The sequence below is a fragment of the Nylanderia fulva genome, unplaced genomic scaffold (genome assembly GCF_048542155.1).
Source record: "Nylanderia fulva isolate GAGA-0341 unplaced genomic scaffold, ASM4854215v1 Scaffold334, whole genome shotgun sequence".
Classification (NCBI taxonomy): Eukaryota; Metazoa; Arthropoda; class Insecta; order Hymenoptera; family Formicidae; genus Nylanderia; species Nylanderia fulva.
Window position 1 is genome coordinate 89,525 of NW_028190405.1, and position 16,175 is coordinate 105,699.

The following is a 16,175-nucleotide window of genomic DNA, read 5'->3' on the forward strand; positions in this document are numbered from 1 at the left end:
AAATAAAAAAGTAGCTATACACGAATTCATCAAAGATATAGAAAGCAATTCTAACGGGATCAGAAATCTTACTTCGATTCGTAATGCTGCCATTCCACAATTTTCATTATTTTTAAACAATAACGACAAAAAAACGGACATACAAGAAAAATTATTTCACATGCATAAAGACACAATTAAATTCTGCAATCAAAATCCTAATATTTTATTTACCAGAGCAGATAAAGGCAGCATTACAGTCGCACTAGAAAAAGAATTTTATATAAAAAAAGTTGAGAGTCTTCTAGAAGACGATTTTACGTATACCATAGTTAAAAACAATCCATCAACAAAAATAGAAAAAGACCTCAATATTTGTTTAAAAAAATGGTTGAAAAAAGACTTCATCAACAAAAAAGAATATTATTATTTATTTTCAAGCGACTCTCTTCTTCCTAAAGCTTATGGGCTCCCCAAGATCCACAAGGAAAATATTCCTTTTAGATTAATAGTTTCCTCAATAAATACTTCTCTATATAATATTGCTTCTTTCTTTCATAAAATTTTAAAAGATAGCCTTCCTAGAGCGGACAGTTTTGTAAATAACAGTTTTGATATATGCAACATTCTATCAGGGAAAACAATACAAGATACCGACATAATAGCTTCATTGGACGTTGTTTCATTATTTACTAATGTTTCCGTAGATCTTGCATTAAACGGTATCAATAATAGATGGCATTTTATAGAGTCACACACAAAGATTCCCAAAAATGAATTCATAGGTATGATAAAATTTATATTAACTTCTACATTTTTCACTTTTAATAACATAACTTACAAACAAATTTATGGGACTCCTATGGGTTCCCCACTTTCTCCGATCATTGCCGATATAGTCATGCAGGACTTGGAAACATCAGTAATTAGTAATTTAAATTGCGAAATGACTTTCTATTTCCGTTATGTAGACGACATTATTTTATGCACTTCCGCTGACAATATTACATATGTTTTGAACGAATTCAACAATTATAACGATAGACTACAATTTACATTGGAAAAGGAGGATAATCGTTGTATAAGCTTTTTAGACATAATGATCAAAGTAATAGATAACAAAATTTATTTAGATTGGTATCACAAAAAGACATTCTCAGGTAGATTACTTTCATTTTTTTCAAATCATCCGACTTGTCATAAAATAGGAACAATTTATAACTTGGTAGATAGAGCTTTATTACTATCACATCCGCAATTTCACAAAAAAAATATAGAGAAAGCTATTAACATTTTGCTATCCAACGGTTATCCTCTTGATCTAATTTTCACAGAAATAAAACGCAGATTAAAAAATCTCTCAACTAAGAAATTTAACAAGCCTAATAATAACAATATAACATATACTACTAATACTAATACTAACATTAAATATTTTGTCATACCATATATAGAATCAATATCTGAGAAAGTTGCTTCAGCAATAAGAAGACCTGACGTAGTGGTAGGATATCGTTGCATTAAAAAATTAAATGACTTCATAAGAGTTCAAAAGGACAAAAATAATTGCCCCACGAATTCTAACGTTATTTACAAATTGAATTGCAACGATTGTGACGCCACATATGTCGGACAGACAAAAAGACAGTTAGGAACGAGACTTAAAGAACATAAAAATAATATTAAATTAGACTCTGCTAGACATTCGGTTATCACGGAACACATTCTAAACGAACAACATACATTTGACTGGGACAATATTAAAATTATGGATCATGAAAAGAATTACCAAAAAAGACTAATATCTGAAATGATCCACATTAAAGAACAGAAAAATGGAATTAATTTAAATACAGACACCGAATTGTTAGACAGTAGTTATTTTGACATACTTAAAAAATTTGCTGAATCATAATTTAGAAAAAACATTGGTAATAAATAAATACATCACGCTCTCTATTTTGACATTTGGTATTCAGACTTCGCAACACACACTTGAAATATCGGGGAAAAGGACTTGTTAAAACGATAATGTAAGTTGAAAGATTTTTTAATTTTTTCTGACATTGATTTAATTCGCGTATTATATCCGTAGCATGCTCAAATGTCGCATAACTTGGCATCTCAGACCAATCGCCTTGCATATCTATTGGTCAACAGCGAAGAATCGTTTCAATTTTATATTTTAATATTTAACTAACTTTGTATTTTTAACATCTAACTTTATATTTTAATATTTAATTTTTATGTATTGATAAAGACTGTAGTGCAGTCGAAACGTTTACAATTTATATCGATTCTGTAACGGAATGTTAATTTAATGATCTAACTATTAATAAAAAAATTTTTTACATCTTATTTATTTGCTCGTTTAGTTGGCCTACTATATATTATATATTGTATTATATATTGGATACTAGTATATTATTGGATATTATATATTATATATTGGATACATAATATATAAAAAATTATATATAAAATTATATAGAAAATTATTTATATATTATAATTATATATTAAATATAATAAAAATTATCTTTTATTAATATTAGAATCCAAATATTTATATTATTAATATTATATTATTAATAATTATATTATTTATATATTTTATTCTATATATTTTTTATTATATTATATTATATTATATCTTTTATAAATATATAAATCGAAGATCGCGCGTTTTGACAGTTATGTAAATCAAAGGTTAATAGTAACAGCCGGGTTAAATGGAAGGTTATGTTAAAAATCAAGTTAAAGATTTTTCTTTTCTCCTTGGACGTGTTGAAAATTATCAATTATATATACATAATATATAAAATATAATATACCATAAATAATAAAATATAATAAATATATTATATATTAAAATATATAATAAAAATATATAGAAAAATATAATAAAAATATAATAAAAATTATATAGAAAATTATCTTATCACTTTGATATTTTTATACATAATATATATGCGTATCATTCCATTTTTATATTTATTGTACTATGATCATCCATAAGATATAAAGAACAACCCTATAATATCTTTTATAGTATGATTCGGTTTTCTATCGCGCGCGTATAATCTCAGGTTTGACGCTAAATATGGAAACGGTACATACGTATGTACAACGCTATCTGCTTATGTTCCTGTTCCGGTTTCTTCTCGCTTGCCCGGCTGCCTGGCATTGTGCAGTGTGAGATAGTGAGAGACGGACATTTTGGATTCTTCTTCTTCTGAAATCTTTCTTATGGAAACCCTTCTTATTTCACGATAGCTTGCAGCAGCTATTGGAATCTATGTCTTAGTAAGTAATTTCAATTGATATTAAATATCGGTGAGATATTAAAAACTGACAGGAAAGACGAATAGTTGTGAAAATTTTCATTTTGCCTATAGATGTAACCCGTGGTTTGTCCGTTGCATTAAGCCAAACACCGAGAAAGCACCAATGAAATTTAACATGTCTTGTGTACTCGAGCAGCTGAGATACACTGGAATGTTAGAAACAATCCGCATCAGGAAGACTGGCTACCCGGTTTGCCTCGCATTCGGACACTTTGTGGATTGGTATCGATACCTCATTTTGACGCATTTGCCTAGAGGATCGCTCAACAAGGAGCTCTGCAGGATAATCTTGGACAGAGCCGCGCCAAAGGAGGCGCAGTCACAATATTAGCTCGGACTTACAAGGGTGTTTCTGCGCGAATCGTTGGAGAGAGCGTTAGAGTACAATAGAGCGTTGATTCTCGAGAGAGCGGCCATTACATACAGTGCAAAGGTATGTTTGCTAAAAAGATATTTGTGATTTTACAAATATTTTCTGCGCAGAGATTAAATTATTAGAAATAAAATAGATGTAAATAATCAGAAAAGCATTATAGACATATATGCAAAAGTTTTAGTCTTTTTTTTATTTTAATTATGATGTCCAGCTAAAGCATGCCGCATTGACCAAAAAATTACTAATAAAATAAGTCACATACGAGGGTCACTATTTATATTTCGGGAATTGGCAACACTGATGTCATGTGAGTCCATCTGACGGTTCCATCGTAAAGTTTGACATTTTTGACGATATACGTACTCAGAACATTTTGTCATACGGACGCTATTTGTTTATTTTATATTTAGTTGAAAGTTTCGTCTCGGCAAAAAATGGAACTGAATCGTGAACATTTTCGTGCGATGATTTTTTACGACTTTCGACGTGGATTATCACAACAAGAGTGGGTCAATCAACTTAATTTGACTTTTGGCGATGAAGCTCCATCAAAAACTACAGTGTACAGCTGGTATAGTGAATTCAATCGTGGTCGTAGTTCGCTGTCCGACGAGTTTCGTGAAGGTCGTCCAAAATCGACTGTAGTGCCAGAAAACATCGATGCTGTGCACGAAATGATTAAGCAAGATCGTCATGTAACCTATTGTGAGATTGAAGCATTCCTAAGCATTAGTTCCATCAGCATATATACGATTTTACATAAACACTTAGCTGTGCGAAAGTTATGTTCGCGTTGGATCCCACATAATTTGACAATCGCTCAAAAAAAGGCTCGTGTCGATTGGTGCAAAGAAATGCTTAAGAAATACAATCACGGTGCTTCAAAAGACGTTTATAAAATCGTGACGAATCATGGATATATTCGTATGAGCCCGAAAGTAAGCAGCAGTCGACTGTATGGGTGTTTCAAGATGAACCAAATCCAACAAAAGTTGTTCGCGCACGAAGCACTTCAAAGAAAATGGTGGCCTGTTTCTTCGGAAAAACTGATCATATTGCAACAGTGCCTCTAGAGGATCGTAGAACAGTAAATTCTGAGTGGTACACAACCATCTGTTTGCCAGAAATCTTCGGTGAAATAAGGAAAACAAACAAGAGACGTCGGATTGTTCTTCATCATGACAATGCGAGCTCTCACACATCGGCTCAAACAAGAGACTATTTGAGCACTCAAAACATCGAATTGATGGGTCATCCGCCGTACAGCCCTGATTTGGCACCCAATGATTTCTTTTTGTTCCCATCCGTGAAGAATAAACTGCGTGGTCAACGATTTTCATCGCCCGAAGAAGCTATTGAAGCGTTCAAAAATCATGTTTTGGAGATACCTCATTCGGAATGGAATAAATGCTTTGAAAATTGGTTTAAGCGCATGCAAAAGTGTATCGATCATCGTGGCGAGTACTTTGAAAAACAATAAAAATATATTCGCACCTTAACTATTTGTTTTTGTTCCTATTCCCGAAATATAAATAGTGACCCTCGTATATTGCTCAAATCACTCAGTAAACTATCTTTAACTTAAGCTGGTAAGTTTTTTTCGTGCTCACCTGATTTGACGCCTTCGGATTATCATTTATTCCAGTTGATGCAGCATGCTTTAGCTGGACAGTTTGTGAGATGTCAGCAGAGATACGAAAATGACTTGACAATTTCATTGCTTTTAAACCGAGATGTGTTTTTTTTTCGCAACAAAAACTTGTCAGAAAGGTAGCAAAAAGTAATAGGAAATATTTTAAAGATTAATTTGTAGTGCATTATATTATGTATATAAATAAAATAAAATTAGAAAAAAAAGACTAAAACTTGCATATTAATATAATATTTCACCGCAAGAATCAATATCTTTTCATTTTATTTTATTTTTTCTTTACAAACAGTGCACTAAACATGTAAATTTAGATAGAAAAGGAAGAATAAAAGAGAAGAAGAAGGTATAAAAAGCACTTAATGTATATAAATTTGTGTATTTATATATATATTACCCGCACGGAACAAAAACCTCTAATGGACTCAGTAGACGTCCATCATGGAAATTCAAAACCTCCATTAGACGTCCACGTAAACTCTTATGGACTTCTACTAGACATCCATAGTTCCGCATTTGCTACTTCCATTCGACATCCATTAGACATACTCATAGATGTCATATGGATGTAATACAGAGTAATTATGGATATTTCAAAAAACTGATGGATGGATAATGGATATCCATTAGAGGTTATATAGATGAATAATGAACATCTACTAGAGATGATATAGATGATTTATGGATGTTTCTAAAATATTTCTAGCTTAATTATTAAAGAAGACGATTGGAAACACACACAAAAATGCAGAAATTGTAAAAAATTTTTTCTGTTTTTATTGTAAAATTAATAATAATCGCATATACAAATAAAAAATATACAATTAATATAAATAAAAAATATTTTGCAATAACGCACGAATATATTAATAAAAACTTAATAAAAGAAATTTTTACTGAATTTGCAATTAAATATTTAATAAAATAAAATACGTTGAACTCTAAAAACTATTTGACTTATTATATACTATTATAATTAATGTAAATGTATATGGACTGTCCATCTGAAACATACATAAAATTTATTAATAATACGTTTTATTACCGCTTACATCTTTGTGTGTCATCGAGGCAATGTGAAAATTTTATTTACGTGCAATAGCCTTAGGGCCTGAGGGCCATTACACGTGAACAAAATTTTAGCATTGAATTCATGACACACATGTTAAATTTTTATTTATTTTATTTTTTTAAAAGTCTCAGATCTGCATATATAAGTTATTTGAAACTTGTATATTGCGTTTCATCATTGACTTCCATAAAAATAACCTGAAAATAAACTGGATGTATTATTATTGCACATAAACAAAAATAGTGACAACAAATTAAAATTATCAAGCTATGTGGTATTAAATAAAATATATTTTTTACTATTTTATAATAATGTACTTTTTCTTTTATATATTATTAATTTTATAGATCTTTTATAGATTTTACTCTATTATAGATTATTAAGATCTTTGATAGATTATATTAATTTGAATTTTCCATTGATGAATGGCGATCGGGTGAACCATTGTTTTCGTCTCTAACGGTCCGCTTTTTTTCATTATTGTGTCTTGCCTTGGAATGCCTAAACCACTCCATGACTCTTCGTTGTATTTTTGTTCGATCAGAATCCGAGATATTGTGAAGTATGGATCCTGAAAATATTTAATGTTTAATTTTCGAGATATTTCACCGTTCGATATTTTTTATACACTCTGTATATATATATTCAAAGGCATTTTTGTTTATAAATTAATTATTTATAAACAACGTATAAACTTACTGAAAATAATTTTTATTAACTCTAAATTTTGTAATGGATATTTTCCACGTCGGCCTTCCCAATTGTAATTTTCCGCTAATTTATTTGAGAATACTTTATAAAGTGTCCTCTTTACCGCATCATCGACGCCTGTTCCACCAATTGCTTGTATATATGCGCGCTATAATAAGAATAAAAGTAATATTATTATTAAAGTTAATAACGATCTCTTTTTCTTAACAGTAATTTCCAATTATTTTTCATAATACATTTTATTGTGAATTGAAACGTTTACTGAAAATTGATTATGCAATAAACTTATAAATTTGATAATAATTGGAAATATATTATATATAGGGTAAACCATTTATAATGTTAATGACAAAAATATCTTGTAACATATGCATTCAATTAAGAAAAAGATTTTAGACAAAAGTTGCAAGTACCAAGGGGGACATATATGATACCATACCAGTTATTTTTTTGCTCTTTTGCTTTTTTATCGAAATATATGTAAAGGTCACTTTCGATTTTTTAAATGTTGTTGGGTATACTCAATTAAAAAAATAAAAGTGACCTTTATATCTTGATAAAAAAAAGGCTAAGCAAAAACTATATGGTCCTATCATATGTCCCTCGTATTAAAACCATGACACTAATTATTGTTATATAAGACATTTCTTCATATGTATATTTTAGGATACATACACGGTCTATCCCAAAAGTTCCCGAAAGTTCGGGAACTTTTGGGACAGACCGTACATTTTACAAAATTTACAAAGTATCGTTAACGTTTATGAATGGTTCACCCTATGTATTCAGTTACTAAAATATATAGATATGTGCTAACTTACTATTTCAGTGTTCTCTTGGGAATTAGCAGTTTTTAAAATTTCCTCAATTTCCGTTAATTGGGCTCTAGTTTCTAAAGGAAATCGATTTTCAGCGCCTTTGTAAGAAAATCTCGTATTTTCACATTCTGTGCTTCTGTTGCTTTTGTCCACTAAAATATCCAATAGAGATAGTGCTTGTCTCATATCGTATTTTACAGTTGCTATTTCTCTAGTCAATCTCTTTAAATGATCCACTGTAAATAGCATTTTTAATTATTAATAAACGAATAAAATGTGTGTGTATATATATCATGTAAATTTCAAAAATCTACATTTTTCGTTTATTAGTAAAACTCTATTAGTATATCGAAATAATATATAGTTTTGTATACTATATATTATTATTTTATATACTATATAAAAGTTCATATGTGTTATTTCGGTATATAGATAGTAAATAGAGGTTTACTAATAAAAAGAACAAAATGTAGATTTTTGAAATTTATACTACACACACACACACACACCAGTAACGTATTATTGTATGCATATAAATGTATGTAATATATATATATATATATATATATATATATATATATATAAAACATAAATTAAAGTTGCATTACACATGTTGATTTATCAAGAAATACAGCAGACAAGACGATGTATTATTTTGATATATGTATATAATTATTTTAACAATAAAAAGAATATATATAAAATGTTGCTTTTCGAAATTATTTGAAATTAATAGTTTTAATTTTTTTTAAATCAATAGTTTTGTACAATATTAAAATATGTATAAATTATAATTATTTTTTTTTCATTTTTTTCAAATACACACACACACACAAAGTTAAATACCCAGATAGCACAAGATATTCGAAAAGAATTCATTTATATGTCATCAATTTTGAGTCCTTTTTCAAATGCATATAAAATTCATTTTAAAAATGAATTCTATACATATATGTATAACTATGCATAAAATTTAAACAATTAATTGTAGTGAAACATTACATATAATAGATGCTTTGAAACTATACAATACATGTATACATATATATATATATAGTTACGTCGAGAATCTATTATGTATAAAATCATATAATATTTAAAAAAATTATTGTTAAAATATGCCTTATATTTTATGCCTTATATCTTTATTATATATTTACTTACTAATTGCAGCTTGTGAAGACTGATCATTTAAATTGTTATTTTCTTTTTCCTCATTTGTATATCGATTTTCTCGCGCATATATGTTAGATCGATCAACTTCCTTAATTTTATTAACATGTCGATTATGTACTACATTGTTTCGATTTTTTTCTTTTGTAACGATGCATGGTTCTTCATCTATTTCGTATGAAGTATCGTTGTCATTTGCATCTGTACATGAAATATATTATAAATATACATTTAATGTAAACACACTTTATGTGAGTATAGCAGGTATTATTATAATTTCTGAGATATTTTATTAATATTGTTATTATGTATTATTTTAAATGTTTCATGTGTGTATATAAAATTATGGAATACTCTTTTAAATTTTTTAAAATAATTTTTAACAATTAATTCTTTTTAATAATTAAATACTGTGATATTTTTTTACAAATATGAAATTTTACATTGTATTATATTATTACATGGAAATATGTAATGAATTTACTCACCTTGTTGAGATGATGTGGAGTTCAAGTTTGAAACTTGTGATGATCCTTTGTGTTTTTTTGTAGAATCCGAAAAATATATAGTGGAACCTGATGTATTTTCACATTGAACTGCTTCATTTGTATTGTACAGTCGTTGACCTTTAATTTGATTAAACACAATATGTGGTATATGCATAATAAAATATATGTTAACACACACACACATATAAAAGATATGAATTTTATATCTATATACATGTAAAATTTATAGTTTTTCTATTATGTATTTAACATATAATATATATATATATATATATATAAATAGATTAGATATATATTTATATATATAGATATATGTATGTATATAATGTATTTAACATACATATATGCAATATTAGAATTATTCATAATTACGTTTCACAGGAGGACATGGAGCAGACGGTAAAGTTGCACTTGTGCCCTCTTCTTCGCTTTCGGATGAATATATATCTTTTCTCGCTCTATATTTTCTATACTTTTTCGTCTCTTTTTCAGTATCCATATCTGATGTATATAAGGCCTTTTCTGCTACCGCATCAGCTTTCTGTAAGGACGCTGAAAATGTTAAAAATATATTAATATAAGTATAATGAATAAGTAAAACTGAAGCATCATAAAAGCTTTTTTATTTAAATACTTACAATACTCGCCAAAAATCCGTTTAATTTTAAAGGAAGACCAGGAAGAACTCGGCTTTTCCTCTTTTTCAATTGCCTTACGAATTTGTTGATCCGTTTTTAAATGTGAAGGATATTTGCATAATTCTTTATTACTTTGTAGCCAAATTTTAGGTATTACTTGAATACCATCGGAAAATTCAACCACGATGAATCCTCGATCTGACATCTTCCTGTGAAATTTAAAAAAAGCATTTACGAGTAATCATGTTAACAAAGATATCGATTTGTATAAACTATATATATATAATATATATATAATATATATATATATATATATATATATATATATATATATATAGTGTGTGTAAAACAGATTGTCTCAATTCAAAATTTTATCAGAATTTACTTTAATTTTTTATTAAACAAATAAAAACTCAAGATACAAATATTATAAATGTGCAGTACTTATAAACGGTATCACTGCGAAATACTCTTTCATTTTTGTATTGCAATTTTACAAATTTGTAATTGATTTTATTCAAAGGCCATCTTTGAATGTCAGATAATTCAATTACTTTAAAAATGTTTAAATGATTAGAATTACATATATTATTATAAAGTTCTTCAACAACTTTAAATTTACGACTGACTGCAATATAATTGCCATCACTCGATGTTGCAATATTTTCCAAACAGATAATTTCCTTTTCTATAAGACAACAATTATCGGAAGATTTGATTGAAATAATAAAATGAGAAAATTCAACCTTTGAAAATTGTGGATTGAAACAACCTGATATTAACGGTCCTTTCTCATGTCGATTCTTTACACATATTTTTGAAATGTCTGCATTGTTAGATTTTACTCATTTCCGCATAGTGATTGTTAATTTACTTTAATGGTTTCTCAGATCTTCTTAAAAGACATTGTAATTCCTTCATAAAATTTTCAAATGAAAAGACGATATCTCGTTGAAATACGCGACGGATATTTGCGCTTCAGCATAATTTTATATATATATAATTTTATTGTTATGTGTTTTAATATAAATGAAAACTATTTAATAAAAATACGAACTACGCACTTGCCTTATATTCTGGATAACTCCTGTTGTCAGATATAGTATCTTAATTCTTTCCTGATAGCAATACGTGCGTCTGACACAATCCGCTGTCTCGGAAGAGAGGATCAGGAATGCGAAGCGGAGTGCGATCAACAACGTCGTTGCAATCGTCGTTGCTAATGAACAAACATAAATTAATTTACGGCGATATCTTGTTGAAATACGCGACGGATATTTGCGCTTTGGCAAGATTTTATATATGTATATATATATATATATATAATTATTGTTATGTGTTTTATTATAAATGAAAACTATTTAGTAAAAAATACGGATTACGCACTTGCCTTATATTCTGGATAACTCCTGTTGTCCAATATAGTATCTTAATTCTTTCCTGATAGCAATACGTGCGTCTGACACAATCCGCTGTCTCGGAAAAGAGGACCGAGAATACGAAGCGAAGTGCGATCAACAACGTCGTTGCAATCGTCGTTGCTAATGAAGAAACACAAATTAATTTACGGCGATATCTTGTTGAAATACGCGACGGATATTTGCGCTTTGGCATGATTTTATATATGTATATATATATATATATATATATAATTATTGTTATGTGTTTTATTATAAATGAAGAAACTATTTAGTAAAAAATACGGACTACGCACTTGCCTTATATTCTGGATAACTTCTGTTGTCCAATATAGTATCTTAATTCTTTCCTGATAGCAATACGTGCGTCTGACACAATCCGCTGTCTCGGAAGAAAAGAGCGGGAACGCGAAGCAAAGCGCGATCAACAACGTCGTTGCTATGATCAACTATAGCAACGTCGTTGATTATAGCAACGACGTTGTTAATCGCGCTTTGCTTCGCGTTCCCGCTCATTTCTTCCGAGACGGCGGATTGTGTCAGACGCACATATTGCTATCAGGAAAGAATTAAGATACTATATTGGACAACAGGAGTTATCCAGAATATAAGGTAAGTGCGTAGTCCGTATTTTTTACTAAATAGTTTTCATTTATAATAAAACACATAACAATAATTATATATACATACATATATAAAATCATGCCGAAGCGCAAATATCCGTCGCGTATTTCAACAAGATATCGCCGTAAATTAATTTATGTTTGTTCATTAGCAACGACGATTGCAACGACGTTGTTGATCGCACTTCGCTTCGCATTCTCGGTCCTCTCTTCCGAGACAGCGGATTGTGTCAGACGCACGTATTGCTATCAGGAAAGAATTAAGATACTATATTGGACAACAGGAGTTATCCAGAATATAAGGTAAGTGCGTAGTCCGTATTTTTTACTAAATAGTTTTCATTTATAATAAAACACATAACAATAATTATATATACATACATATATAAAATCTTGCCGAAGCGCAAATATCCGTCGCGTATTTCAACAAGATATCGCCGTAAATTAATTTATGTTTGTTCATTAGCAACGACGATTGCAACGACGTTGTTGATCGCACTCAGTTTCGCATTCCTGATCCTCTCTTCCGAAACGGTGGATTGTGTCCGACGCACGTATTGCTATCAGGAAAGAAGATACTATATATTGGACAGGACAGGAGTTATTCAGAAAATAAGGCAAGTGCATAGTCTATATTTTTTACTAAATAATTTTCATTTATATTAAAACACAACAATATATATATAATTATGCCGAAGCGCAAATATCCGTCGCGTATTTCAACGAGATATCGCCGTAGATTAATTCGAGAAGAGAGTGATGAATTATTTCCGCTTATATGTAATAATGAAGAACCTAGAACCAATTCGCGTGTAATTAAAAATAATTCCGTATTGAATAATGACAATGATGAAATTCTACACGCCAATTTTAATAACGCTCTTTCCGCATTTGTACAAGAGACAACGAATTTATCATTTTCCGAGGAAACGAACATTTTCGAATCTGATACTTCCTTGAACAATACATTAGTACGAACTTTTATAATAGAGGATGATAATAATAATAATTTAGAAAAAGAAAACAATGATTTTGAGGCATTTTTAATACAATGGGCTATCACGCATCATATTTCTCATGTAGCTTTATCACATTTATTGTCTGGTTTGAAAAAAGTACATCCAATTTTTTTTAATTTGCCAAAATGTGCAAAGACATTATTACGTACACCACGATCTTCTGTTATTACTGATATGTTTCCTGGTCAATATTGTCATATCGGTATTGAATACGGTATTCTACAATTTTTATCTGCAAGTAATGGTATGAATAATAGTACAGTTTTATCTTCTATTAAAATTCAAATCGGTATTGATGGTTTGCCGATATCTCGATCTAACTCGAATCAATTATGGCCCATTTTAGGTCGAATTATGCCTCATAGAAAAGTATTTCTTATTGGTTGCTATTTTGGTAAAACCAAGCCCGCGGATGCAAATGAATTTTTAAAACAATTTGTAAAAGATATAAATGTTTTGATTGATAAAGGCGTAACTTATAATAAAACAACATTTCCAGTTTCAATACACTCTATAATATGTGATGCTCCTGCAAAATCATTCATAACACTTACTAAAGGACATACTGGTTATTTTAGCTGTTCAAAATGTACAATTGAAGGTGAATTTATCGCTAACAGAATTTGTTTTCCCGGTTTTGATTGGCAAAAAAGAACAGACGTGAGTTTTCGTAATCAAATTCAAGAAGAATATCATCTCGGTCGTTCTATTTTATTAAACATTTCAAATTTTGACATTGTATCTCAAATTCCATTAGATTACATGTACTTGATATGCATTGGCATTGTTAAGAAATTAATAAAATTATGGATAAGTGGTCCTCTTAAATCTAGATGTTTATCATCGCAACGAATAAAAAGTATTTCTCAATCTCTTCTCGATATGAGACGTTTTATTCCAAAAGAATTTGCAAGAAGACCGCGAGAAATTCAAGATTTTGCACAATGGAAAGCAACCGAATTAAGGCAATTTTTGTTATATACCGGTCCGATTGTATTACAAAAAGAAGTAAATTCTGATATATTTTCAAACTTTTTAACTTTACATGTTGCTACTCGCATTTTATGCCAAAATAATAGTACAGTCGAATATATTGAATATGCAAATAAATTATTTAAACATTTTGTTGAATGTTTCATCAAAATTTACGGGCCCGAATTTGTATCCCATAATATTCACGGTCTTCTGCATATAACTGATAACGTAAAACAATTTGGGCCATTAAATACTTTTAGTGCTTTTCCATTTGAAAATTTTATGAAAGAATTAAAATCTCTTTTAAGAAAATCTGAGAAACCATTAGAGCAAATTAACAATCGCTATGCGGAAATGAGTTTTCATAAAATCAAATCTAACAATGCAGACATTTCAAAAATATGTGTAAAGAATCGACATGAGAAAGGACCGTTAATATCAGGTTGTTTCAATCCACAATTTTCGAAGGTTGAATTTTCTCATTTTATTATTTCAATCAAATCTTCCGACAATTGTTGTCTTATAGAAAAGGATATTGTCTGTTTGGAAAATATTGCAACATCGAGTGATGGCAATTATATTGCAGTTGGTCGTAAATTTAAAGTTGTTGAAGAACTTTATAATCATATATGTAATTCTAGTTATTTAAACATTTTTAAAGTAAGTGAATTATCTGACATTCAAACGTGGCCTTTGAATAAAATCAATTACAAATTTGTAAAATTGCCATACAAAAATGAAAGATATTTCGCAGTGATACCGCTTATAAGTACTGCACATTTATAATATTTGTATCTTGAGTTTTTATTTGTTTAATAAAAAATTAAAGTAAATTCTGATAAAATTTTGAATTGAGACATTCTTTTTTACACACATTATATATATATATATATATATATATATTATATATATTATATATATATACATAGTTTATACAAATCGATATCTTTGTTAACATGATTACTCGTAAATGCTTTTTTTAAATTTCACAGGAAGATGTCAGATCGAGGATTCATCGTGGTTGAATTTTCCGATGGTATTCAAGTAATCCTAAAATCTGGCTACAAAGTAAAGAATAATGCAAATATCCTAAAAAATTCATTAATATCAAAAAGTAAAAAATACATGAATTATTTTATTTAATACACATAGCTTGGTAATTAACTAGTGTAATTATGTTATATTGCAGAATTTTTTATTTGTTGTCACTATTTTTGTTTATGTGCAATAATACATCCAGTTTATTTTCAGATTATTTTCATGGAAGTCAATGATGAAACGCAATATACAAGTTTCAAATAACTTATATATGCAGATCTGAGACTTCTTAAAAAAATTAAATAAATAAAAATTTAACATGTGTGTCATCGATTTTATGCTAAAATATTATTCAGTGCAATGGCCCTCAGGCCCTAAAGCCATTGCATGTAAATAAAAATTTTACATTGCCTCAATGACACACATAAAGATACGTAAGCGGCAATAAAACATATTGAATGTATTCCATTATTACTGAAAATACTATACAGTTACATATATATGTACTAATAATATAGATTTTCAAAAAACTGAGTATAATAAATATCGAAACGCAACTTTAAAGTAAAAAAAACTAAAAGCACTGTAAGCTACATATAGAGAAAAGTATAAATACTGTAAGACTTAGATAGTAAAAGCGAACTGATCAACCATAGTATTTTTGAAATAATTCTCGCGAGTCTTCTTATCTCTCATTATGATTGGTTAATTCGCGCTTATTGTCTAAATCTTACAATAACCTTATTATTAATAGATTTTACGTATGTTTCAGATGGACAATCCATATACATTTACATTAGTATAATAAGTTATATAGTTTTCAGAGTTCAA

At 28.9% G+C, this 16,175-nt stretch overlaps 2 protein-coding genes across 2 annotated transcripts; one reads left to right on the forward strand and one right to left on the reverse strand.

The window, feature by feature from the left end:
* Positions 1–6,576: 6,576 nt before the first annotated feature.
* On the reverse strand, positions 6,577–9,744 carry LOC114940023 (uncharacterized). The gene is made up of 4 exons (XM_085485024.1): positions 9,613–9,744; positions 9,116–9,325; positions 7,955–8,187; positions 6,577–6,993 (listed from the first exon to the last, which is right to left on the reverse strand). Coding segments are annotated over exons 2-4 (426 nt in total). The 5' UTR covers positions 9,117–9,325; positions 9,613–9,744; the 3' UTR covers positions 6,577–6,801.
* Positions 9,745–13,001: 3,257 nt separating this feature from the next.
* On the forward strand, positions 13,002–15,354 carry LOC114940961 (uncharacterized). Its single transcript, XM_085485028.1, has 2 exons — positions 13,002–14,409; positions 15,299–15,354. The coding sequence occupies exons 1-2, from the start codon at positions 13,002–13,004 to the stop codon at positions 15,352–15,354; spliced, it is 1,464 nt and encodes a 487-aa protein (XP_085341154.1).
* The last annotated feature ends 821 nt before the right edge of the window (positions 15,355–16,175 follow it).

Bases quoted from the DNA above. Each gene is read 5' to 3' on its own strand.
- LOC114940023 (XM_085485024.1), bottom strand. The intron at 6,994-7,954 runs GTAAGTTAGCAC...AAATATTTTCAG, and splicing joins CCCAAGAGAACACTGAAATA to GATCCATACTTCACAATATC.
- LOC114940961 (XM_085485028.1), top strand. From the start codon at position 13,002: ATGCCGAAGCGCAAATATCCGTCGCGTATTTCAACGAGATATCGCCGT. The intron at 14,410-15,298 runs GTACAGTCGAAT...TAAATTTCACAG, and splicing joins CATTTTATGCCAAAATAATA to GAAGATGTCAGATCGAGGAT.